Source organism: Abramis brama (assembly GCF_963993115.1).
Source record: "Abramis brama genome assembly, chromosome: 11".
NCBI classification, from domain to species: domain Eukaryota; kingdom Metazoa; phylum Chordata; class Actinopteri; order Cypriniformes; family Leuciscidae; genus Abramis; species Abramis brama.
Window position 1 is genome coordinate 16,125,721 of NC_139973.1, and position 27,470 is coordinate 16,153,190.

Sequence of the window (27,470 nt, forward strand, 5' to 3'; positions counted from 1 at the left end):
GCTTCCATGCTACAAGATGGTCTACTACTACTACTGGCCTCTGGTGGGATTGGAGTAGCCACATCGGCTAGCGAATCAGCAGGGAACGACCAACCTGACTGCTCTAATATCCTCTTCGGAGGATGTGAGCGGGCTGCCCTCAGAAGTCTAATCTGACACTGGCGTCAGGACTTCCTCTTCACCGAAACCTTCTTTGCAAGAAGGACAGTCCTCAGATCTGTCTTCTGCTTAGGCAGCTTTGGCTTCGGCTCTTACTGCTGCGCCCTGTTTGAGGAGCTTGACGGTTGGGGCTGCTCCCGCCCACCATTGACATAGTGTGCAGATATGCACTTTTCAAAAAAGTGCAGTATTTCTCTAAAACCTTTGCTGTGCACTGCAGCTAAAGGATGATTGATGAATTGGTGATTTTTTTTGCCGTATTATCTCAGTCACAGCAGGACATTTGGTGAAGCCGCTAATTGACTGCTGTCAAGATGATTTGCATCGTTCCTCACCTAGCATTAGCGGATGCCTTTTCAGATGTGTGCATTGCACTTGTACTTTTGTTGTACCTCAGGACAGACTTGCATATTTTGCAAGTGACAGTTGTACTACAGGCTTCATCTTTAGTGAAGCATTTCCACACACTTGAAGTACCACTGCTGCTTTACTGCAATGACCCACCGGGATCCTCACCTATTGTCTTCTGCAAATCATATGATCAGCGACTAGTCAACCTCAAGCTTAAAGCTTAAAGCGATATGGTAGAGCATTAAAGTCGACTAGTTGACTAGTCTATGCAACCCCTGTTATTAAGACGTTTCAGAGAATGTAGCTTTAATATAACTTCTTTTTTTATCCCATTCCATCACAGATTGATTTTATTTGAATGAAAATATTTGTATTAAAGTTCAGAACATGATTTAAAGCAGAATTCAATAGTGGGAAGTGGGCCAAATTTTTTGTTTGTTTTGTCATTAAAAAGCATGCTCTCTATTAAATGTCCAGGGAAATGTCAAAAATGGACATATGAACATCCCTATTAAATCAGTCATGTAAAATGTTTACACAGTAGGTCCCAGATGTCTCATTAAACAGAGAGGAAGCTACATGATGAATCTGTTTGTCACCCATAGCACTGATTGTTGTTAAAAGTAAATCATTATCATAATGGCCACTTTAATAATATAATGATACGAGTTAAGGAATGCAATTTCGGTTTTGTGTCAATAAAGGGGTACTTAAGCTTTATTGATGGGGCTCTGGGGAACATAAAAGATTTGGGAAACACTGGTGTAGTGCGAGTTACTTATTCTACGAAACTCATTTCTGTCTAGAAATGATACTAGTGGCTGTAGTGACTCTTATGGCCTTCCTTCATTAAATATTAAACGGTGCTTTTCCTATGTAATTTAATAACTCCTAAGATAAACTGCATGACTCAACTATTTCTAGCTCATGACTTATTAGAGTTATAATTATATATATATATATATCATTTTGGGATCACTTGTTACATTCTTTTGATAAAAACAAATGCTCTAAATGACAAAAGTGCAGCAACATTGATGTATTATTTATATTGAAGGTTTGGCTTAAATATAAATAATATATGTGATATATGATGATTCTGACGTTTCCTTCTTACACAAATTCCTTGTTGTTGTAAGAATTGTTTTCTTGTATGTCTTTTTTTAAATGTTTTTATTTTATTTTATCCATGATTATTCAGATCTTTATTCATTTGGATATTGTACTCTCTTTTACATCTTCTTCTCTCTAACTTCTTCTCTCATAATTGTCCTTCTCGTTTATCTGTAGGTTTCTGAATGCAATTGGTCTTCCAGGCAGTCTCCTAGTCTTCACAACTTATTTGCCGTGTGTAAGAATATGTACAACTGGCTCAAGCAAAACCCCAAGAATGTGTGTGTGATTACCTGTTCGGTAAGGAGGTATTTTAATGTCCATGCCTGTTGCCTGTTGTGGTTACTAAGCATTAACAGCCATGACTGTTAAACGAGATTCATTGTTTACATTTGAGCCGTGAACATTTCACATTGTCCAAAAAGGCCCAGAGTTTCTTAAGGCTACTTATAACATAAAAATCTGGCAAAAATAAGAATTTCTGAGAGCTTGCAAAGAAAACAACGTTCCCGGCAGTTTTGTTACATATCATTCATCATTATCAGCTATCTTTAATGAAAAGTAGGACAATATGTGAAATTAAGCCTTTTTTTAATGGAACTGTGTGGTACAATGCATGATTTGAATAAAAAATGATACCACAAACAGGAAGCCTGAAAGATTTTAAAGATTCACAGTTAATTCACATTGATTGATAAATCAATAAATAAAGTGAAGCGAAAAATAAAGTGACAATGACGAACAAACGATAAGCAGCACACGCACTCAAAACCAATGTTACTCACTTATGGAGCAGAAACAACACAACCTCTGTGTCAGTTTTCAGGTCTTCCCACTTAGGTCTCTCCAGCACTGGAAAGCTTTTCTAATAATAATGTGGGTTCTAAATCTCTTGTCTGATCATAACCCTTCTTTTTCCAGCTATATTCCTCTGACCTTTTCTCTTTTGTAATGGCTCTCACCCATCTCTCTTTCTACAGTCTTTCTTCAAATCTCCCTCTTGCTCACTCTTTCCTCCCCCATCATGAGTGTATACCCCCCTAATTCTTAATTAGATTAATTCACACAAAAGAAAATCCAAGACAGGTCATAAAAAACAGCTTTGCATACACAAAAACGTACAGTGAAGACTAAAACACTCGGCTATAAGTACAGTAGAAAAGGAGGAACTTAACAAGAAACATCTATATTATCCAAGGCTGGCCTAATGCATGTTTGCTCTTTATAGGATGGCAGAGCTTCTTCGGGCGTGCTGGTCTGTGCCATGTTCTGTTTCTGCCACCTTTTTGCCAACCCGGTGCCAGCCATGCATCTTCTCAGCGCCAAGAGGCCTGGATCAGGCCTGTGGCCCTCCCATAGGAGGTACGACCAATCAGATCGCAGCTCTCTGATAGAAACTACTGAATAGTATATACTCAAAAATAATTTTACAGTAGATGATGAACTAATAAAATTGCTATTTTTGGCATACATTACCTTTGTCTTGAAATGTCAATTTTTCTGCATATTAGTTGTATATAGAGAGAATGAAATGTTTCACCAAAACATATGTCCTAGATTAAACAAGGTATGACAGACTTATATGTGTGTATGTGTGTATTTATTCAGGTACATAGGTTATGTATGCAGTTTAGTCTCAGAGAAGCCCACCGTACCCCACTCCAAACCGTTAGTCATTAAAGCCGTCACAATGAGTCCTGTTCCTTGCTTCAACAAACAGCGCAGTGGCTGTCGGCCATTTTGTGATGTACTTATTGGTGAGACCAAGATCTTTTCTACAGCTCAGGAGTATGAGAGAATGAGGTAAGCATGTCAATACAGATTCTCTGCTAATGGCTCATTTAACATGCTGACATTTCTTGTAATGAATAGTAATATATTGTCCCATCAAATATTTGAGTCTTATTGTCACTTATCACAAAATCGTTTCAGATATGGTATGCGATGTCAAGAGAACAGGGTTGATCAAAATCCACAATTTAAGAATTCAAAAACACAAATTCAAGAGTGTGAATTTAAATTGAATTGGCCACACCCTAAAGGAAGTTGAATTGGAGATTGAATTAGAATGACAGGAAAAAGAATTTACTGAATTGAAATTTAAAGAAATCCCCATATGTTGTCTGTATGATGAACAATGTTTATGAAAAATAAAATATATTATTAAAAAACACACTAACAACAGTTATATGAATGTATGTCCAATTTTAATTCTACTTACTGAAAATCTGTTTTGATTTACTATTTCTGTATCCTGTTTGCAACCTCAAATTCTAAAATGGAATTTTCTTTATTTTATTTTAAAGGGCATTTCTGAATTGCGTACAAGATCATTTATGTAGCACTTAAAAAATAATGATATTGTTTGTGTAATGCTGAAGTATATCTTCATGTATGCTGCTCTCAGGGAACACAGGATTCAAGAGGGCAAAGTGGTCTTTCCTGTGGGAGTGAGTGCCCAAGGAGACGTGGTGATTTCAGTTTTTCACATGCGTTCCCATGCACTTCAGGCCAAGGTATGAGACCAATAACTAACTGTTACCCATTTTAAATCTAAAGCTGCAGCAGAGAAAAAAAACTATAGAATGATTACAGTATATATAGGCCTACATGTAACAGGGTTCCTACGCAGTTTGAAAAAGTATGGAATTTGATTTGAACTATTTCCAAGTCTGGATAAGTATGGAAAAAAAGAAAACAGAGTATGGAAAAATAATAGTGTTTCCAGACTATTGCCCCTATTCAGTTTTCTAAAATATAAAATATAAAATTAAGAATTTGTAAAAATGTATCATGTATCATGTCTTCATGGCAAAGGTTTAGTGAACGTTTAGTGATTGTTGAACACGACTAAATGAATTCAAGGCGCACATTTTCATTACACATTTTCATTTCTTTGCAAATCTCTTTTGAACTTCAATAAACGAATGTGCACGAGCCACTCAAACCAGCAACAGATAAAGGATGAAAACAATCATCTAAATCAGACTAATCACACATCAGATCACATTTACAGTATCAAACTGATCTGTCAGAGGTGAATATGTGTAGGTTATAAAGTATGCACGTTATCACAAAAACAAAAAACAAAACAGAAAATAAAATATGTGATGAATGAACCTTTTATGTTAAATACTGTATTGTCTGAAAATTCTACAGAGAGGTTTGGAAATTTGTGTCTGGAAATTTTGAAATGGAAAATGTGTAGGAACCCTGACTGAAAGGTTGCAACATCTTAAGCATTTGTCAGTGTTTAAATTTTGGGGTGTTTGCAGGTAACAAACACCCAGATATTCCAGATTCAGTTCCATACTGGTTTCATCGCCCCCGGCACAACAGTCTTAAAGTTTATGAAGTAAGTGTTTCTTTAATCTTCTTTCATAAGCAACACACTGTAATGCTGGAAAATTAATTTGAAGCAGTTAATCTAGATTTAAGCAGAATCTAGATTTTTAATTTATTCAAATTCCTGCTCCACATAATGACTGATAAAATGACCAGCAACTCTTTGCCTGTCACGATTACAGCATGTTAAGACAAAAACTGGAGGAGATTGCTTTTTGCTTTGTCATGTAGCACCTGGTTAGGACACTTGATTAGTGTGTAAAAGTACTTCATTTAGCATTCTTTAAATAATTCTTAGTATTATACATACAATTCTATGACATTATTAATTTATAGACTACATGGCATATTTGTGCTTTTAAAAACTGATTTGTCACACCGAAGGACGATTTAAGTACACTGAAAAAAAAAAAAGCTAAAATGTGATAAAAAATGATTAAAATCATGAAATCCTGATTTGTGATGATTAAATGTCATGATTAAAATTCATAGAAATATAAACCTAAAATCTTATTTAAAAAAAAAAAGGAAAAAAATACAGAACATTCTGTTTAACTATTTGCAGCTCTGCAGTGAAGTGTCTGTGTGTGTTTGTCCAGGACAGAGCTGGATGCCTGTGATTCCCCAGAGAAATACCCACAGCTGTTTCATGTGCTGTTAGACATTGAGGTTGAAAGCACAGAGAAACAGAAAGATCTCACCCCACCGTGGGAGCAGTTCCCCACCAAAGACCTGAGCCCCAATGTGCTTTTCTCCTGTCATCAGGAACACCAGGATGCACTTGCTGTTGCAGGTAACATACACAAATCCTATATATTACTAGAATCTATAATACTACACAAAATACAACACAAAAAAGCTAAATAAATGGTTCTTCATTTTTTAATGAGCGCATTAAAAGTAGGTCTGGGTGATATTTTATTCACAATAAATTCATAATGAATTTGCTGACGATATAAATTTAAAGCACCATTGTGAATATCATAATGGTTTTAATGAAATTCCTCTGGCCATTATTTGGCCATGTACCTTGTGACTCAAAATTATGACGTTAAAAAGTGTAGTGCCTTTTACATAAAAATACATAAAAAGTTCATAAAAATGTAGGTATATTTTGAAAATCATATAGACTGAAGTTTCTTATGCTCTCCAAGGCTGCATTTATTTGATCAAAAATGCAGTGAAAATAGCAATAATGTGAAAAAACTGTTTTCTGTTTTATTATATATCTTAAAATGCAAATTATTCTTGTGATGGCAAAGTTTAATTTCAGCAGCCATTACTCCAGGCTTCAATGTCACATGATCCTTCAGAGATCATTTTAATAATCTTATTTGGTGCTCAAGAAACATTTCTTATTATTAACTGTTTAATACTTTTGTGCTACATGTTTTTCAGGATTCTTTCATGAGTAGAAAGTTCTAAAGAACAGCATTTACTTATTTTATTTTATTAGCTATATCGCACAGCCCTAATTTTCTTTATCTTGAAGTAAAGTTGCTACTTTCTCATGTGATAGAGAGAGACACGGTGTCCCTGTGGAGTTTAATCACCATTAAGAGTTTATTAGTTTGTCCTTCGGTGAACCTTTTAAACAAGTCAACTCATCAGTCACTCGCTGGCATTCTGTAGAGTGTCTGTGCACCATTAAACTAAACACCATCTGTTTAATGTACTTTATTTTCTGCTGAAAAGATGAAATGGAGGGCTTGGACTTGGAAGGTAAGATGTAGTGTAGGAGGCTTGTGGGAGTCAACAGTAAATAGTTAATTGATAGATTTGTAGTTTACTGTTGAATTTAGACAATTTGATGGGTAGTTGAAAACTAAGTGATTTTAGTGGCTTTGAGAGGTACAATGCAATGTTATGCTTCTCACATAAAACTTAGAAAATAAGGGCAGGGGACACACCAAACGGACGCCATAGAACTAGCGCTGATGAAAGTCGACTGTGTTGTCGCCTCGCACCGGGGCAAAAAAGCTGCACTTGGACACACCAAGAGAACTACAGCCGATTGTCAGCTAGTAGGCTATGTGCGTTCTGCGCCTGCGTGTAAATGAGTCAACTGTCTATTTCTGCAGATATATTCGTCTATATTCATCATTCAAAAAGGGAAATCGACGATGCAGGCTGCAGATACACAAACTGTAAACAAAGCAGCGCGTGCTTACCGTTTTGAATATCAATCCTGCTAATCACTTTTTATTCCACTCCGCTCATGTTAATATCAAAATATTTGCCCAGGAACGCTCGGGTAAGATGATGTAAAATTAGAACAGCCTTCTATCTGTACCGTTTTGACTTCTTTGCTCGCTGTTTTTCTGTTACTCTCGTGCACTGACTCATTCACCAAGCTGAACGGCCAATCAGAGTTCTCTCTCTCACTGAAGGCCCGTCGCTGATTCTACATGCCGAATCAGCCCGAAAAACCTGATGGCGTCCAACTAAAGCCAACTGTGCGGAACACACCAAAAAAACTAAGTCGGCCGACGCTCAAAAGCGGCCCGGCGGCTGATCGTCGGCTTGGTGTGTCCTGGGCTTAACACACAAATCATATGGGCAAACTTGATTTTGTTCTTTGCATCTTACCATTTCTCCGGTCTGTCCCTTAGATCCTGCCCAGGGCCATGGGAGTTGCGGAGGCAGAGTGGGTCCGAATGAGGAGAGTGAACCCTCAGATGATGAGATGCTCTCCCTTTCTAGCCAGCAGAGCAACACGAGCAATGAGAAATCAAAAGCGCCTAAGAGGCCGGAGCACCAGCCTGCAGCGGCCCCTTCTTCAGCAGCTGAGGAAGTAGATCTGCTGGGGCTGGATGGTGACGCAGCTAAGCTTCCTCCATCCTCCCCACAACCTCCGACCACCAGCACCACCACAGACCTGCTGGGGGACCTGTTTGGAGCTCCGCCCACACCACAGCCGGCCAGCGGCCCCACTTCTGCTCAGTCCACCCCGCAGAGATCCGCACCCTCCTCCTCACCCTGTCCATCACCTCGATCTGGAGGCAGTAAGTATGTTTTATGGCTTTTTAAAAAAGACTGTTGAACTGATTTAGCTGAGATGTCTGTCAGGAGTTAGTGAAGTGACGCAGCATCTTGGTTGACAGTGTGAAATTTGAACGACTGAATTGGCATTCATTCAGTAACAATATATATAATAAGACGCTATGTCTAAGAGAACAATAATTTATTCAAAATTGCTGTAACATGGTACATTGCTTTTATAAAATGGCAGCAATGTAATAAAAACACCCAAATTCAATTAAAAGCTATTTTATTAATATTATTATGTATTAATATTATTACACAATACTACTACTACTAATAATAATAATGAATTATTAAATTAATAGCAGTTTTCCCATTGAATATATTTATACTACCGTTCAAAAGTTTGGGGTCAGTAAGGTTGTTGTTTTTTAAAGAATTTTTTTTTTAAAAATTAATGTTTTTTATTAAGTAAGGATGCATTAAATTGATCAAAAGTGTTGGTAAAGACATTTATAATGGTTCAAAAGAATTGTATTTCAAATAAATGCTGTTCTTTTCTATTCATCAAAGAGAGCTGGAGTAATGGCTGCTGAAAATTCAGGTTTGCCTTCACAGGAATAAGTTACATTCATGTATATTTAATATATATTAATTGTAATTAATATATATTAATTATAATTAAGATATTGAAACAGAAACAGTTATTTTAAATTGTAATAATTTTTCACAATATTACTGTTTTTATTGTATTTTTTGATCAAATAAATCAACATCTTACTGACCCAAAACCTTTGAATGGTAGTGTATGTGTTATTTTTTATTTATTTATTAAAATGTGCAATCATTTCCTAACTAAAGGTTGTTTACGGTTACAAAGCACCATGACAATTTTTTTTCAATGATATACAGTACCATTTTACCAATGTTTGATTTTGAAACAGCTTTGAGCTTGTTTTATCCAGTCAGATGTGAGAGTCAGAACTATCGGTCTGTATAAATGTCAATTTCAGTAAAAGATCCTTTCTTTAATTCTTCAGCTTTCGACCCGTTCGGATCTGGGCCCGCACCCGCCTCTAAGCCGCAGGACTTCATGGGGGCGTTCCTGGGTCCAGGTAATATGGGGCAGCCAGACCCCTTCCTGCATGCTGCACGATCTCCGTCTCCTACAATGCAGAACATGGGCATGGGTAAGGCATGCGCCTTTGCCTCTCAGTCTCACTGGCAGCAGTGTGTGGGCAATGTCACCATAACAACCAGCCAAGCTCTTTTGTGTTATATCCTCCAAAATATGATCAGCAGAATAGCCTTGCAAATGTATCTCTATAAAACAACTCGCTAGTAAATGTCTTATTTAAAGTGCTGATGTTTTGGAGAGAGTGGAATTATAATTGGCCCTTGAGCATGATTATTTGTTTCAAGCACAATGTGTGTGGTCGATAGCAGCATGTGCTCTATGAAGGACAACTGAAACCCTGTATTATGTTTCTGGGAATATGCAAAGCAGATTAACACCAATACGGAATACAGCAACAACATTTAACACTGTTTCCAATCACTTCAAACCAGTGCTGTATGATTTTGAAATAATGGGGGGGAGAATGTCTATGTTACTTATGTAACCCCCGTTCCCTGAAGTTACGTCAGACGTGACTGACTGAAAGAGAACTGGAAAAAGGAGCACTGTATGATGTCAAATACTGTTGATTGCTACATTCTGTTACTCAGAGCTTTGCATTTAATGAAAATGAGAGAAATATGGTACATTATAATATGTTTAAAGTGTTTATTTAATCAACCATTCATGGAAGATAATATCCCAGAATTCCATCCCACTTGTTTTAACTAATCTAAGAGCTTTTCTTAATCAGTTAGTTTAATGCTAAGCTAGCAGGCTAAGCTAGCTTGCTTGAAAACACATAGAAAGGGAATTGTTTAATTTGACTATTCTTAGTTACAGTAACATAATTAATTAACATATTTTCATAATTTAGAATAAAGAAACTAAAGATTTTCTGCCATTGCTAATCAGGAACCAAATAGAATACCCATACAAATGATAGCTATTGAAATGTATTTTTTATTGTATTAAATTCAATTTAACAGTAACATGTTTTTGCTGCATTTCACATCATGTTACAGTCAGACATCTTTCAAAAACATCAATCTTATCATTCTCAAACATTTGAATGGTATTATTTTGTATTATGCATTATTTTACCTTAATTTTGTTTTTGTTAAGATTTGTTGTAACTTTTTAATCTAACTCTAGGTTGTAATTTTCCTGTAATTAGTCAAAAATAGTAGGTTGCAATTCACAGTTGTATTATCCAAATTACTTTTTAGTATTTTATATTGTGAATAAATATGTAAATGATACATGGAGAGCCATCAAGTTAAATATGATCCCTTCACAGGTCGCAGTTCACCTGTGCCACCCGCTACTCCCTCTGTCAACATCCAACAGCCGAACTCTACGGGAGCATGGGAATGGAGCAAACCAGCACCTGAAGGTGAGTTTTGTAAGAACACAAAGATGTGCAGTTGGGACACCTGGTGGCCTCCTCTGAAATTACACCTAAAAAACAAAATGACTCACTACTGACTGACCTGCCATCTGGACTGGTGTGATGAGCTCATATAACTCATAAATGTTAATCTCTTGTGAAACATAATATGACTGACCTTTTTTTTTTTTTTTTTTTAATCAATAGAGCTGGATGCAGCTTGCCCGATCTGGCCAGTAGTTCAGATTTGTATATATACTGTATATTCATGTTTGGACCAGTGAAAATAGTGAAGGCACAAGTACAAATCTGAACTACTGTAATTTTACATGCATTTTTACAAATATTTATTTTCAAAATATTACAAAAAATAGTTATATTTATACATTTCTCACACAAATACATTTAAATGTTTTGTTTTGTTTTGATTTAAAAAATTGGAAATCATACAGTTATTATTATTATTACACAGAATAATCGTTATACAGGAAACTTTAGGACATCCATAAATACAGAGACTTTTTTTCTGATGTTATCAAGACATCATCACAGATAATTCTTGCAAGTTTGACAAAAAAACTAATTTATGTTTGCCAGTTTACTTAGCTTTATCTAGTTTAAAATGTTGACAGAAGCTAAATTTACAACTAAATGTTACAGGAAACCAGATCATTTAAATAATCCCTATTCAGTGATGAACACTAAATTATAAATCCTGATTTGTCATATCAGGTAAAGGTTTTGGGATGGGAAGTAAGTCCGCCAGCACTAGTCCAACCAGCTCAGTTCATGGTACTCCTATCCACCAGGCCAAACCCAACACTCTGGACCCTTTTGCAGATCTAGGTAACCTAGGAGCCAGTCTGGGAGGAGGTAAATGGAATAAAGTTATTTTTAATGAGCCCTATGTTAAAAAATTCATCATGAATTTAATTTCAAAATCTGTGTGTTCATTCCAAGGTGGTTCAGGATTCTCCAGCAAACCCACCACACCTACTGGTACTGGAGGAGCATTTCCGCCCATGGGCTCCCCTCAGCGTCCTGCTCCCTCTCCTCAGCACACTGCCTCTGGAGGCTGGCATCCCAGCACAGGTTTCCCCTCATGGCAGCCTGGAGGTGGAGCTCAATGGCAGCCGCCAGCCCAGGGTGCACAACACCAGACCCCACCTAAAGCACCAGGACCCTCTATGCCCCACACTTCACCACAGAACAGACCCAACTACAACGTCAGCTTCTCCAGCATGGGTGGAGCATCGCCAGGAGCCACTGGACCAAAAGCACAGCCTAACATGGGTGAGTAACTGGACACAAACTGCCTAGTGATCCGTCATAGAATCTGGTCCAGTTTTAAGTAGTTGTGCTTCATGCGGATGTGTTCCTTGTAAAATTCTAATATTTTAAACATGCATCATTATTATTGTCACGATTATTCTTAGTTTCACCCTCATGGACTTCGGTCACATGTCTCATTTGTTCTCAGTCATAATAATAATAATAATAATACGTTTATTTTATATAGCGCCTTTCAGAAAACTCAAGGTCGCTTTACAATAAAGTACAAATAAACATGACATAGAAACATGACATAGAACAATACAAATAAATTGAGATGGATAACATAATAGATAGAGGTACATAAACATAGAAATGAGATCATAGAGTCAGGGGTCAGGGAAACAAGTAGCAAAAAGATATGTTTTAAGGTGGGTTTTGAAATCGTATAATGATGCAAGTTCGCGGATGTGTTGGGGAATAGAATTCCAGAGAGTTGGGGCAGCGATACAAAAAGCCCTTCCACCAAACATTGATAGTTTGTGCCTACGGATCGTCAACAGACCAGTATCGGATGATCTAAGTGTGCGAACTGGGGAGTAGGTATGGATGAGATCAGAAATATAGTGGGGGCAAGACCATGGAGTGCTTTGAATGTGATCAGGAGTATCTTGTATTGAATATGAAAGCGTACGGGTAGCTAATGAAGTCTGCGTAAAGATTTCTTTGTGTATGTAAGAACCCTAGCTGCGGAGTTCTGAATATATTGGATCTTATTTATAGATGAATTGGGTAAGCCATAGAAAACAGAATTGCAGTAGTCCTGCAGTAGTCCAGTTTCCTGCCACTTGTCTCCTAGGTTACTCATTGCGTTCTAGCGTTGCGACGTTCGTCTGTTATAGGACAACTTAGTTTGAATAAAATTAGTATTTGTGTAGTGTTCAATGTTGTTATCAATAGAGATACGCGGATGGGGTATTAGTTCATCCGCAACCGCATCACATAACTCCGCACCAACGTTTTTTGACCAGATTTCAAAGCCGCACCCGCCCGCCATCCGCTGATTGTTTTGCGGTCTATGGATGATGCAATGCTCTGCTGATGCGAGCCACAAGAAAGCCCTTGTCTGTTCTAGAAAGGATGCAGCAAAGATATTTAATGCTAATATATGAGGCATAGGCCTACGCTGAGTTTCATTAATTTACGATGAGATGCGCTCTAGTTCAACTTCACAATGCAATGCAAGTGAACGCGGCGCATCGGAGCCTCCATGTCACGGTTATTATATTGTCTCCTATATTTGCTTTTTATTTATTAAATACATGCAATTGGTTGATGAAACATTTATTAAAATTAAGATACAATTTGTACAAAACGAAATTCGCTTTAAAGAAAGGTTTTCTACAAAACAAAACTTCATTAAGTTGTAAAAACCATGTCTCCCGATTGCAAATGTTCATTGCTAATGTTTATTATTGCAAATGTTTTTCATTTGTTTAATAAATCTCATAATGATGGCACATCACTATATCAGCTTTTATTTCTATATCAAATGATTGGCGGTCGGTCAAGGGGTAGTAGCCTACTTGGCAAAGAATCAAATACAGTTGTAAACGACGTAGACCATTAATAACACAGACTGTTAACAATTGTTTTTAATTAGTATTTAAACATTCTCTATGATAAAAAATGTTTGTAAAAAATATTTTAATAACACGGTTTTGGCGGTTATAGAGTTCTAATGACGGTGTTCAACTATAACCGTCGGTCTCACGGTTATATACTAACCGTCACACCCCTAGCCAGTAACCGATAAATGGTTGATATTCAAATTCTGTACTATTTAGAAAAAAGTAAAATAAAACACTAAAAACTACAACCAGTTGTTTTAAATACTAAAAATGAACTTAGGCATCACAACATACATACATAATGTACAATATGAAAAAACTGTAGTTTTTGCGATTGGCTAAATGTTTAATTTAACAGTGAAATTTTATTTTTACTAAATTAAAAACTATATGTGAGTTTTAGATGGTAGCAAAGGTAATCTAAATATAAAAAACAGAGGAAATAAGCTTGTACAAATAAATATCTAATGATACAGATGAATTAAAACATTTCTAATATCGGTGAATGACCCATATGGTACAGATATTGTGCATCTCTAAATATTTACTTTACCACAACAACAAAGAATAATATAAATGGCAAGTCTTTCCTTAATAATCATTTCCTGTTTCTTCCAGGAACCAGACCAAAGGTTTCTGCTGCTAACTTTGATGACCTACTCTCAGGCCAGGGCTTTGCTGGCTCAAAGGATAAGAAAGGGCCAAAAACAATAGCAGAAATGAGAAAAGAGGAGATGGCAAAAGAAATGGACCCAGAGAGACTCAAGGTAAAAAATAAAACACACACACACATAAATAAATGCAAGCTGATATTTAAATATATTTTTCCATGACAGGCTGGGATACTTTACTCTGATTCATCAGTCTTTGTCAAATATGTTTGCCATTTAGTTTGTGATAATGATCAGCTGACTGTACATTGTCCCTTACATATTCCTATTTTTTAAGACTTTGTTGTAGTTAAAATCTGAATCAGATTATTATGTTTTCATATAATGGTACTATTTGTGTCAGATTCTGGAGTGGATTGAGGGGAAGGAGAGGAACATCAGAGCGTTACTGTCCACCATGCATACGGTGCTTTGGGAGGGGGAGAACCGCTGGAAACCTGTAGGCATGGCTGACCTTGTCACACCAGAGCAGGTGAAGAAGGTCTACCGTAAAGCTGTGCTGGTAGTACACCCTGACAAGGTAAGAGACGTATTTATTCAGTTTACGTTAAAGAACTTAAATAGAAAGTATGAAATCTTAAAAGCACAGCTGCAAAATACAGTAGCATTCAAAAGTTTGGGGTCTATTTTGTCTATTTTGCTTATCAAGGCTGCATTTATTTGATCAAAAATGCAGTAAAACGGTCCAATTTGTTGAGTATTATTACAATTTAAAAGAACTGTTTTCTATTTGAATGTATTTAAAAATGCAAAGCTGAATTTTCAGCATCATTACTCCAGTCTTCACATGATCCTTCAGAAATCATTCTAATATGCTGATTTGCTGCTCAAGAAACAATTCTTATTGCTATCAAGGTTGAAAACAGTTGTGCTGCTTAATAATATTTATATGAAAACCTTGATCTTTGACAACAAAAGAACAGCATTTATTTGAAATAGAAATCTTTTTTTAACATTGTAAATGTCTTAACTTCACTTTTGATCAATTTAATGCATTCTTAATTAATAAATGTATTTATTTCTTTTCAAATCTTACTGACCCCAAACTTTTAAATGGTAGTGTACCTGCCTATTTAATTATCAAGGTCAGAAAAATCTGCTTTGATGGGTAAAATGCATTAATAAGTGGATCTCAATGGGAAAAAGTATGATATGACCCCCTTAAAATATCTAGTTACGGCATTTTAAAGACAAAATGTGTATGTTTCCTCTCTCTCTTCCCATCTGCAGGCTACTGGACAACCCTACGAACAATATGCCAAGATGATCTTTATGGAACTAAATGATGCCTGGTCAGAATTTGACAGCCAAGGACAGAAAGCACTGTACTAAGACTTACTGTATATGATCAAAACCAGTCAGCAGTTCCTGCCCAGATTAGACGCCCTGCAACCCAAAAGTCCTTGAAAGTCCCCTTTGTTATCTCTCCCACCTCCAGGACCCTGCTTCATAGAGACATCAGAGCTTATCTACAGTATAGTTGTGTGTATCTCTCTATCGTTCATGCACTAGGCCAACATAACTGCTGTATGAGAAGACTGCTGTTGGAAAAAGTAGCATTCAGCATTGTTAAAAAAACACTAAAAAAACCTCTTATTTGTGTCTTTCCCTGGACTTGCCTACATAACAAAGTTCAGACTTTGTCATTACACAGCTGTGAAATATGAACATTATCAGTCAACCAGGTCATCATAGAAATTTATTCAGGAGTCTTCGGGTGAGTTTATGATTTATTGAAGAGGTTTAGTGCTGTGAGGAATCAAATGAAAAAAAAATATGTCAGAATTCTGCAAGACAAGCCAAACACTATCGCGGCTTGCAAAACTTTGTTACACAACACAAAGTTTGGTCCAAATCCTTCATAGAGAGTTATTTAGTAAAGTTTTGCATGCTACAGCAGTATGCAGGACCTTTTCAATTTCTTCCGTTGCATTGACTTGTGTCCTACTGTACACACCTGCTCGCGACTGCATATATGTGCGAGGGGTGTTTATTTATTTGTTGGCTTTGCAAGACAACTATGAAATGTGTGAAAATAAAAGTGGGTCTCGGTAAAGTGAGCTAAGACTCTGTGGTTTCCCGGACAGTCAGAGGCTAGGTGTTTAGAAAGATATGCTCTAATGAAAGAACACTCAGACAAAAACCTGCAAAAATTGAAAAAATCTTGTGTGATATAACATGTAACTTCTTTCAGAAGCTAAGAGATGCTGTGCTGGGGGGCAAAAGCACAATAAATATGAGAGACTTTACAGGAAATGGGAGGTTTTCGCAAACTTGATCTGTGAAATGCAGTAGATTTAACTAGCAGTTTATTCTTATGTTGTTTTCTACTGAATATTGATCTGTCTGTATATGTTGCACTATAATAACATACTGTTTACAACATACATAAGTCCAAGGAAATTCTTTATTCATGTAGTCCATAGAAAAAATAAACTAGTCGTTTTGCAAGTACCTCCAAGTACATGGCTTGTTTCGAGCTATATCTGTTCATTGAACGGTAAGGTTGTCTTTAACACAATTTATGTTAACCTGATATCTTTAACTGGTTAATAGTGCCCTAAAGAACAAGTCATACTTAGTACTTTTTGTTGAAGTCCGAAAATCCGTTTAAAGTTTCTAATGCATTCATGCTTGATAATGAAACAAAGCCTTTTGACTGAGAAATGTGATTGATGGAAAGTGTTCAAATCCCATTGTTTTATTACCATAGGTGTCTTTTAAACCAACTGAACATATCATGTGGACCATTCATATTTTGACATATGAAATCATAAATGCCATTAAGCAACATATGTGGATACATCTTTAAAATCCAGATCTTTTAGCATATCTCGGTATCCTCATAATGTACTGCATGTTTGACTGTAAGTGGCACGTGGTCCAGAAGAAGTTTCTAGAGTGTACAGCCACTAATCTGCCCTTTCTCTTCTCAGTATATTTGCACTTGAATGGCATTAGGTAAATCCAGAACACACTTACGTAACTTGCAGTACTTGCTGTACATCTCGTTCATGCTTTGCCTTCCTCTTTTCGCTATCATGCAGTGAAGCTTTACCTGTTATCGAAGCAGTCTTCTCTTACATTTTGCCATCAGTTACCTTCCTCTTGACACAATCTGGCACTAAAGACTTGAATGCACACAATGGACAAAGACAACAGATTAGCAGGAATTGAATGAAGATGGAACTTTCCCACCACCCTCTTGTGGACTGAGCCGTTTATCTTCAATCTTAGGATATAATGTTCGGAAGCTAACCTCTGTATACAGTAGTGAATGTGTGGTGTTCAATAATGCTGTTTCTCTGTAAGGAAGTGGTATGGTTTGGATACAGCTCTGTGTTTGTTTGCTGTATCAGTATTATGAATTTGTGACATGAATTTGTTTTCTGTGTCTTTTTTTCCTGTTTTTATTTTCTCCATATGGAGCTGTACATATGATAATGTGCATTGCACAAATAAATGGGAAACAAAATTAGGTTATTGTGATTTTTTTTTTTTAAAGTGACATTTGAAAGGTAAAAGCTTGTTGTTGAAAGTACAGGGGAATTAAAGTGATAGTTCATCCAAATATGAGAATTCTGTCATTTACTCACCCTCATGTGACTCAAAAACTGTTTGTTAAAAAAGCATTTTTTACAATGAAAATCAATATGCTCCAATGTTGTTTGGCTACCAAGTTTCTTCAAAATATCTTCTTTTGCGTTGTGAAGTAAGAAATGCATACAGGTTTGGAAGAACATGAGAGTGAGAATTTTCATTTTTTTGTGAACTATACCTTTAAGATTGCATAAGGATCATTATTGTAATGGAATCCTAGTTGGAAAAAGTTTAACTTCAATTTATGCTTTTCATGCAAATACAATGACTGACTTTCAAAAGTCATGTACAAATAAAAAGTGGTATGTCATCACTCTTAAAAGCCAGTGAGGAATGAATCGGATTACTAAACGGCTAAAAGTTTATAGTGCAAAGCATTAGCAGTAAAGAATGAAGTGAAAGGACTGACTAATCCTGAGTCATCAGATCCCCTTCTTTGGCTGATTCATTCGGGTTGTCCCGCCCACATCTTTGGCATGTGAGGGTTTTTAATTATCGAAATTTGTTGGGATGAAGGTAAGGATGAAACAAAAAAAGTTTGATGCTAAAGATTGCTGAGGGATCTGCTCTAAAGCAAAAGACACTGGCTTTTACAAAGAAAGGGAGTCAAGATGTAATATTTGCTTGACACTATTGACTTTGTTCTTTAACGCAGATTGCTCTGTGCCTTATTAACCCATGGCGGCCTGACCTTTGACCCCTGGGAATCCCCTCAGCTTTGATTACATTATAGTGACCACAAGATGGCAGCAAAACTATTATCATCTTCTTTCCACTACATACAACACTAATTTCCCAGAATCTTTTAACTCTCTATGCAGCATCTTCATTTATAAATTAAACTAAATAAAATGCATTAAAAGAATTATAATAATGTTCAGCCAATAAAATGCAATTTAGTTATGTGATATGACATCCCCTTTAGCTAATAAAACTTACATTTTCCATGTGCTTCACATTTTTGGGCAAAAAGGAAGTGATGGAAACATTAGCACATGTTCGGTCACATGGCACCATGGTGAGTTTATTTTAGACTAGGCAAGACTAGACTAGAATAGAATCTTTGGGATACAGATTTCCTGTGATTTGGAACTTGCAAGATAAAAAAAAAAAAAAAAAACTCTGACACTGTTTTACAACTTTCCAGACAGTGAAAATGCATTTGAATGTAAAGTTTCAGCCAATTTGCCAAAAATGAGTTTATGAGTTATAATGATGGCGTCCTACAGTTCAAAGGTCAGATGTAGACAATTATTTGAATCTTAATTATACATAAATATAAAATAATAATCTTTTTACAAATGTGATTTCAGAATTAGTCGCATAAACTGAGCAATTACTGTTGCTGTAGGGCATTCAGTTTGTTTGTGTGACAAAAAAGCACTTTATGCACTCCAGGGTGTTATGGATATAACAGTGCAGCATATTTTACAGCTATGTAGACCTAGATCATGACGGTGAATGGCCCAGGACATTATGTTAAAATAATGTGTAAAATAATGAGTGTCCATAACAAAAAAGCTTTTGTTTGAGCACTGGTCCTTAAAACAAGGCAACTCTGAGTGATCCTCATGTAAGTGACTGTAATGGGGTGAAGTTTTCTTCTCTCTACCATGTTAATCTTTATAGAACCTGTCCTTTGGTCTTCTTAGTACTTGAGGCACATTGATAGAATCAGTGGAATAAGACATTACCAATCCTTATCCCTATAACCCAGAGCAATGTGTTTCCTTATTGACTTCTGTAACATTTTGCCAGATGTTTTGATACTTTTCTAGGTAAAATATTGTCTCAAAAATTTTGTTTGCACATGCATGCATCATATTGCATGTCCATACCTTTAAAATTATAGTTTACCCAAAAATTTTAAATCCTGTACTCACCCTCCGTTTCAAACTTGTATGCATTTCTTTCTTACAACATTTCAGGTGGCTTTGTTAGACTCCGGAGTAATTCATTCTGTGAGCATGCAGTATGAAGTCATAAAACTCTAATTCTATGTATCCTTCTAAAATAAATGGTGCAAATAATGACAGAGATGTTTTGCTGACCTTTTATTGCCTTCTTTTCCAGTTCTAAGCAATCCTCTATGTGTTGTGAGGTGCATCAGGGCATTTGATTCCCTACTGGCCGTTAATGTGAATAAAACATAATAGTGATTGTACAGTTACTAAAGTAACTAAAATGGCAGTTTCATCACCGTGCACCTGCACTGTAACTCACCTGCGCTATCAAAATGACATGTACTTGACATGAATATTCATATGAAGATATGGAGACGTGCATAGACTGTAATATGTTTATGTAGTTGTCTGCGTCCTTCTTCACATCCTTTTGTTCAAACATCTCAGTTGGCATTGCAGGTCCATTTACGTCAGTGGGCTGCGAGGATGAAGTTTTAACAAGGCCAGAGACGAGTCAGGCCAGAAAACTTTATGAGTGACAATAAAATAAAATGTGCTTAACACAAAATGGAAAAATGATTTTGTGGTCCAAGAGAAACATGAATACAGCACAAAAGCTGTCAGGATGGCAAAGAGGGACCTTCGTTTTGACAGCAATAAAGGCCTTCTGAAGCATAACGATGAGTTTGTGTAAAAAAATATATTCATATTTAACACGCTACAAAGTAAAATTGCAGTCTACTTGCGTATAATGCACAACTTATGCAACTTATGACTTCAGAAGAAGCATAAATATCAGCAGTACATTACAGTCGCATTACTCGCATAAGTTGCACTTCACACTTAAGTCGAATCCATTATGTTCATTTGGCCGGAAGCTAGTTATTTTACTTTGTAAAGTTTTAAATATTAATATTTTTCTTACACATACTCATCGTTTTGCTTCAGAAGGCCTTTATTAACCCCCCGGAGTCGTGTCGTGCACTTTTATGATGGATGGATGCAATTTTTTGAGCTTCAATCTGATGGTTGCAATCCACTGCCATTATAAAGCTCGGAAGCGTCAGGGTGTTTATTAATATAACTCTGACTGGATTCGTCTGAAAGAAGAAAGTCATATACACCTAGGATGACTTGAGGGTGAGTAAATCTTGGACTGATTTTCATTTTAAAGTGAACTACTCCTTTAAAGCAGAGCCGACTGATGGAAATCTATAGATATGGAGGCCTAAGAGTCCATTACCACATGCTTGTGTAAAAAGTATAAAAATTATATTGTTAAATAAATGTATTGTTTAGTAGAATTCACACAAAATTGTTCATTTATATACCTGATGTAGCTGCCTGTTTGAAATTAGTGCTTTCCCAATTAATTGTTGTGATGTCATGAGTCAACATAACTTCCTGTTCTGTCTCCTCCTTTTCCCTTTAGTATTGTACCTGAATTGGAGAGGTAGGTTTCTTTTGACTTTCTGATAATCTTATTTAATATTTATTGTAATTATTGCTTTTATGTCTATATTTTCACTCCAATTCATGAGTATAATTTTATTTTACTACTTGTGTGATTATTGTTCGTCATTTTACCCTTTTTGAGTTATATGTCTTCTGCTAAATATGTGGAAATGAGAGCACATGCATGGTGAAGTGTACATCATATTAATTTTATAGAAAATTAGGGTGATTCATTCTAAAGAGGCTGCTTATTTGTGTTTTGTATCAGGTATGTTTTCTCTGTTGCATTATTTCCTTATCTAAAGTAATTTTTTTTACTCAATTTGTTTCATGACCGAAATAATAGAGAAAACAAGGGTGATTCACTCTAAATAGGCTGCTTATTTTTTTGTTTTGTATCAGGGAGAGAAGGAATAAAAGATCCAGAGAAACCGCTGTCCCATGTCTAATTCCACAAAGCTACACAACGCAGAATCAAGTGTTTATACCGGTGTTTATATAGTATAACCGGTGTCGCCGGTCGCACATCACACTTGGCATCGTGAGCCACCGGTTACACTTGACTGTAAATCATATCAATGTCTAATTAATTAATTATACTTTATAATTCATACTTCATATAATTATACTTATTTTTGGAACTATTCTTGGCAAAGTGAAGGAACTGGGAATATTGGGTCTACTAAATATTAGCTTCTTGTTTGTTTAACTGCTTATAAAAGCAATATCACATTCACAATCATGCTGTTTTCACAAACATCAGCAAAGCTGTGATTACCATGTGTTGCATCATGGCTGAATCTGATATTCAGGAATCTGTATTATGAATGGCAGAAAGAGTGACTTACTTTAAATTGAAGTAATAGCTACTCAAAACAGAAGAGCTAATGAAATAAAAGATGAAAGATCTTAGATATGCATTCTGGGTTCTCATAAAGGCAGGAGCTTTAAAGAGTACATGTAATGCATACAGCAAACAATATTTTCAAAGTCTTGAGAACAGACATGATTAATCAGAGTGAATTATTTATGAGCCAGAGTTTTGGTTTTGAAACCTAACTACCATCCACACAGAATAAGTCAATTCAGTTGTCATACATAGTCACATTCAACTAAGAACGTTAATATACTAAACATGATTCACTTAAAAAAAAAAAAAAAAAAAGTTGCTGAACTCAAAACATTCGAAATACGATTATTAAATTCTGTTTATTTAATTTATTTTTCTAAAATCTATTAATGCTTCAATATCAAAAGAAAGCATTATGACAGGGGTGTCTGCTTTTATCTCCAGCCCTAATTAAACACACCTGAGGCAGCTCAATGTCATTAGGATCAATGAAAACTGGCAGGCAGGGGTGTTGGAGCTGAACTCTTCATGAAGAGGAACAAACACCTCTGAGCTACAGCCATTAACTATATCTCAGTTCATTTTCTGTGAAACTAAATAGCATTCAAGTAACAAGGTTATCTTGTAGAATAAGAGCTTAGGTTTTTTCAATGAAAATTTCTCTAAAGGCATAGTTCAGCCCGAAATGAAAATTCTGTCATCATTTACTCACCCAAGTTGTTCCAAACGTATGAATTTCTTTCTTCTGTTGAACACAAAATAAGATATTTGAAAGAATGTTGGTAACCAGAAAGTTGACGGTGGCCATTGATTTCCATAGTAGGAAATAAATACCATGGAAGTCAATGGATACCATCAACTGTCTGGTCAACTGTCAAACATAACGATAAAAATGGTTTACAACTCCTGTTGGCCTGTTTAAATGACCTTAAGCTTTGGCTTTCAAGTAATTTTCTAAATTTAAACGAAAATAAAACTGAAATAATTCTATTTGGGCCCAAGGAAAACTGTGTGCTTGATGTTGACCGTGGTTCTCTTGCCCCATATGAAACTCAGTGCGCTAGAAATCTGGGCTTTCTGTTTGATCACAACCTAAAATTTGAGAAACAGATCAGTACTGTTGTAAAATCATGCTTTTTTCACCTTCGCCAACTCTCTAAAGTGAAACCTTTTTTAACTCAGAGTAATCTCGACTACTATTGTAATTCACTTTATTTTGGTGTCTCTCAGTCTTCCCTCTCCTGTCTACAGCTAGTGCAAAACGCAGCTGCTAGACTCCTCACTGGGACCCGCAAGTATGAGTCGATCACCCCTATTTTATCCAAACTGCACTGGCTACCTGTCAAAATTAGAACTGATATTAAAATTGTATTATTTGTTTATAAAGCCCTGAACAAATTGGCCCCTCAGTACCTGACCGATCTACTTTGTCCGTACACTCCTAGAACCCAAAACTTTGGAACAGTCTACCTCTCTACATTAGATCAGCTCCCTGTTTCCACCTTCAAATCTTCTTTAAAGACTTATTTTATTTGGCTTTTAATACTCCTTGATTCAGATACGATTATTGCTTATTTATTGTTTTGTGTTACTTTATTGGTTGTTTTATTTTTATTGATTTTTTTTTTCTTCTGTTCTGTACTGCACTTTGGTCAGCCTTGGTTGTTTTTAAATGTGCTTTATAAATAAATATTGTATTGTATTGTGTATTGTCTGGTTACCAAAATTCTTCACTCTTTCTTCTTTTGTGTTCAACAGAAGAAAGAAATTCATGCATGTTTGGAACAACTTGAGAGTGAATAAATGATGACATAATTTTCATTTCTGGCTGAACTATCCCTTTGAAGCTGCAGATTCACCTTATGTAGACCTTAATGTCTTTAAATATCACAAAATAGCCACTTTCAGTCACATTCTTAATATGTTTTTGTGAGTGTGTTTCAGTGGAAACAAGCTAAACTGAATGGAAATCAGTTACATTTCTCAAATATAATACAGATTCAGGAATATGAATGATTACCTGATTAAGCAGTGATAAGGCACAGTATATCATCAAGTCCCAGGTCAGGTGATTATGCTGTCGACAACAACTCAGTATAATCAACGTCAGCATTATCAGGAGGGTGCTTCTCTTTTTTTTTTTTTTTTTAATTGTCCATCTTCATCTGCCTTCACTCCTACTAAAAGAGCAATGTGCTCTGCACTGTAAAAAGTAATAAGTTGACTTTACTTAGAAAAGCTGTGGAAACTGATTGCCTCAAAATTTTCAAGTGAATTAGGTCATAATTTTTGATTTGATACTACTCTCTATTACTTTGTAGAGTTAACTTGCACATTTGTACAGATTACCATAAAACTTGAGTAGAGGTAACTCAATTTCAAAAGTTTAGGCAACTTACAGATTTAAGTAAGGTGAACTTAAACAAAACAGTTATTTGAACATGTCTGCTTGTTCATTTTACTAGAGGAATATGTGGAAACTGATTGCCTTAAATTTCTCAAGCAAGTTCTACTCAAAATTCTAAGTTAAGAATACAAAGACAGACAGCAGATTTGGCACAACACTAGAATGTTTATTTGCTCCATAAAACAATATTAATTTGAGACATTACTTAAGGCATGCCAATCAACATGGCCCACTACAACATTTTAGAAGAAAAAAAAGCACATACTGCACTCAGGAAAACAAAAAGACAATAAAAAGATCAATGTTTTTAACATCTTTATAAAGTGGTCAAAAGGAGAGCTTACAAGTCTGTAAGTTTAGTACAGGACACATTTCCTACTACAGTTCTCTTTAAAATTTTGGCCAATGGACAAAATCACTCTCTGTATGAAGTCGAATGTGCTCTTCAGTGTTGCAGGATAAGTTTAGAGCATAAATTAGTCCAAAGAGCAAACAAATTGCTTGTGGAATATTTTCATGTTCATCCACAACCACTGTACCTTCCAAAATGACTGCTGTTGTTGTGGCATCAAGATGCAGGGAGTAGGGTATGGTTGCAGAGCCCTTTGGAATCACTGTAAGAATGCCTTTTTCAGTGTGGGAAATATCTTCATTGTCATCACAGTCCTAAAAATGGGAATAGCATATAACAAAAATGAGGTCAAATCAAGCCACAAAACTTATTTTAAAGGGATAGTTCACCCAAAAAGAATTATATCATCATTTACTCACCCTCATGTTGTTCCAAACCTGTATGAGTTTCTTTCTTCTGCTGTACATTCAGCAGAAAGAAAGAAACTCATACAGGTTTGGAACAACATGAGGGTGAGTAAATGATGACAATTTTTATTTTTGGGTGAACTATCCCTTTAAGAGCACATATTCTAATTAAAGCATGAAACTAAATTAATAACACTGTATTATGTCTAAGTAAAAGTAAGTAAGTAAAATGTATTTATAAAGCGCTTTTCACAGATAAAATCACAAAGTGCATTAAAATCACTAAATGTAAAGGCCCTTTCAAACAGGACACAGCAGTGGATGCAGGGAGGAATACATGCATCAAACCACTGCATGAAAAGACAAATAAAACTGAAGCCCAGCTATACAAATTAAAAATAACACACAAAAAAAATTGTCTTTCTTACAACTGTTTTTCATTAATTTCTTTATGTAATATAAAATGTATCTTGTGTCTTTTTTCCTCTAATTTCTTAATTTTCTCTATCCCTTACTTTGTTTCTGTGTTTTATCTTGCCTTCATTACTCTTCTTGCCAGATGTCAAAACTGTTTGAAGAACAGTTTGCCTTTTAAATAAGAATAACATCAGAGAAGAAAATACTTACAAAATTTATCTTGTAAAAATCAGAAGGGTCCTCTCCTTGGAGGAGTGGTAGGCCATGAAGAACGGCTGATCGTACCGCATTGATGTTGGATTTCTGCAAAATTATAAAATGTATATTAAATAACGCTCATGACACTAACACAACAAAGAGCAAACAAAAACAGCAAAGGTAACAGTTGTTTTGCTATCGGAAAATAATTGTAATATGTCGAGGAGCTTACTTTATTTTCAATCTGCTGCAATATCTTCTTAAGTCTGAGCCAATGTCTCCACCTTTAGCCCAGAAGATATCGATGAAACGTAGAGTGAATCGGTCCAGTTCTTGAAAGAATTCAGTTTGACGTTTTTTGCCAAATACAAGACTAAACTCTGCCAGGATCCAAAAAAACAAAAACAAAAAAAGTAGGACAAACTGACATTAAGCACTTTTCACTGAAATGTCAGAGTATAAATTAAACATCAAAAGTGGTTAATGATCAACTTGCTTTGAAAATGTTGAAGATTAAATTATATAGGAAAACAATAAAGACAGGAATATTTACTCACCTGACTCTGAGTGAAGAGGGCTGGCCACCTTTCCACTATTCTTCACAGCAAAGCTCCTCAAAACTGGATGTTATCACATGAACTGGATTGGCTACCATGTACCTTATGTTAATGATTTTTTATTAAGTACATTCTTAGTGCATTTAATTATTTTAATGAACACAGACAAACTTTGTAGACATATGGAATCGGAGTACTTCTAGAGTAACGTTAGCTTCCATGTTTTAATCTAAAGTGTTTCAACAGCTGAGACCTCTTTTCACAGGAAAACAAGCAGAACTTGCACGTTCAGTGCACCAATTAAGTCTCCAAAATAAGCATACACAAAAGAAAAAGACAAAAATAATAAGGTAATAATTACTTGTTAGTGACGCTTTCTTAACTGTTGATCATTTCCATGTGAACGAACGACACGTGAGCATCGAACGTTCTAGAAAGAATGTTCGTAAAGTAGGCCGCGCAGGTTTTTACATAATGATAAACCCCGAACTTACAACCGAGTAAAATAGCTTACAAACTTTAAGTTACATAAAAAGTGTTCAGTAAAAATCGATTTTTGCAACCTAGCTAGTAAGTTAAGCCACTGGTCTCTCAGCTGGTCTCATTATTTCGACATAAAACTACTTAAGTAACAGTTAACTTATGCCTTTTCCACTTACGTGAGAATCTAATTACATTTATTTACGTTTTTATAAGCAATACAATGACATTGAGGTTTATAAATAGCTTACCTAATTTTGCTGTTGCATCCCGAACACGAGCGAGCTGAAGTTCTTCTTCGTTGATTGTCGTCTTCAAGTTCAAACAATAACCAAACCTTCCCATTGCGCATGCGCGAGACGAAAATGCATTTAAGAAATTAAAAGTTTGGTTTTATGCTGAAATCATGGCTTAAACTTAACCAATAAAGGGCAGTAAATATATCTTTTAATAAAAATATAATGGATTGTGACACAGCAGCAGCAAATGGGCTTGCCAATAAGCTTTAATCTTAGTAGTTTCCAAGTTATTTAGTGCAAAGGAAAAAACGCGCGCACGTGTGTGTGTGTGTGTGTATAAACTTAACAACCGTTTCTAATTGTAGGGTATTTACTAAAATGTTTATTCATTTCATTATTATTAGGATTATTATTATTATTAGCAAATTCTGTGCTTAAGAAGTTTGCATAGTGTGAACATGCCTTTAGTACAATACACTTAACAATCTTAAGTACAATGTACTAGATTTGTTTAGTATCCACCTAAAAGTTCAGAGTACAAAGTCTAATCAAGTTAAATCAACAAATTTT

General features: G+C 35.7%; 1 protein-coding gene and 1 long non-coding RNA gene across 12 annotated transcripts in view; one reads left to right on the top strand and one right to left on the bottom strand.

The window, feature by feature from the left end:
• The window catches only part of dnajc6 (DnaJ (Hsp40) homolog, subfamily C, member 6), a 48,868-nt gene extending 31,356 nt beyond the window's left edge, over window positions 1–17,512 (top strand). For 4 of the 11 annotated variants that reach the window (XM_084128744.1, XM_084128736.1, XM_084128739.1 and 1 more), the window contains 15 exons: window positions 1,801–1,923; window positions 2,852–2,985; window positions 3,232–3,426; window positions 4,031–4,139; window positions 4,899–4,978; window positions 5,568–5,761; window positions 6,664–6,690; window positions 7,581–7,973; window positions 8,994–9,143; window positions 10,371–10,466; window positions 11,193–11,333; window positions 11,421–11,753; window positions 13,982–14,130; window positions 14,378–14,554; window positions 15,265–17,512. In XM_084128744.1, coding sequence (XP_083984870.1) covers window positions 1,801–1,923; window positions 2,852–2,985; window positions 3,232–3,426; window positions 4,031–4,139; window positions 4,899–4,978; window positions 5,568–5,761; window positions 6,664–6,690; window positions 7,581–7,973; window positions 8,994–9,143; window positions 10,371–10,466; window positions 11,193–11,333; window positions 11,421–11,753; window positions 13,982–14,130; window positions 14,378–14,554; window positions 15,265–15,366 — 2,403 coding nt within the window. In that variant the 3' untranslated portion in view covers window positions 15,367–17,512. The remainder of the gene's footprint in view (window positions 1–1,800; window positions 1,924–2,851; window positions 2,986–3,231; window positions 3,427–4,030; window positions 4,140–4,898; window positions 4,979–5,567; window positions 5,762–6,663; window positions 6,691–7,580; window positions 7,974–8,993; window positions 9,144–10,370; window positions 10,467–11,192; window positions 11,334–11,420; window positions 11,754–13,981; window positions 14,131–14,377; window positions 14,555–15,264) is intronic. The other 7 variants (XM_084128745.1, XM_084128746.1, XM_084128741.1 and 4 more) reach the window with 2 other exon arrangements.
• Window positions 17,513–24,398: 6,886 nt separating this feature from the next.
• Window positions 24,399–27,006, bottom strand: LOC311092234. Its single transcript, XR_014608219.1, has 5 exons — window positions 26,913–27,006; window positions 26,182–26,244; window positions 25,857–26,004; window positions 25,637–25,729; window positions 24,399–24,916 (listed from the first exon to the last, which is right to left on the bottom strand). It is a non-coding gene; the product is annotated as an uncharacterized lncRNA (long non-coding RNA).
• Window positions 27,007–27,470: the final 464 nt, after the last annotated feature.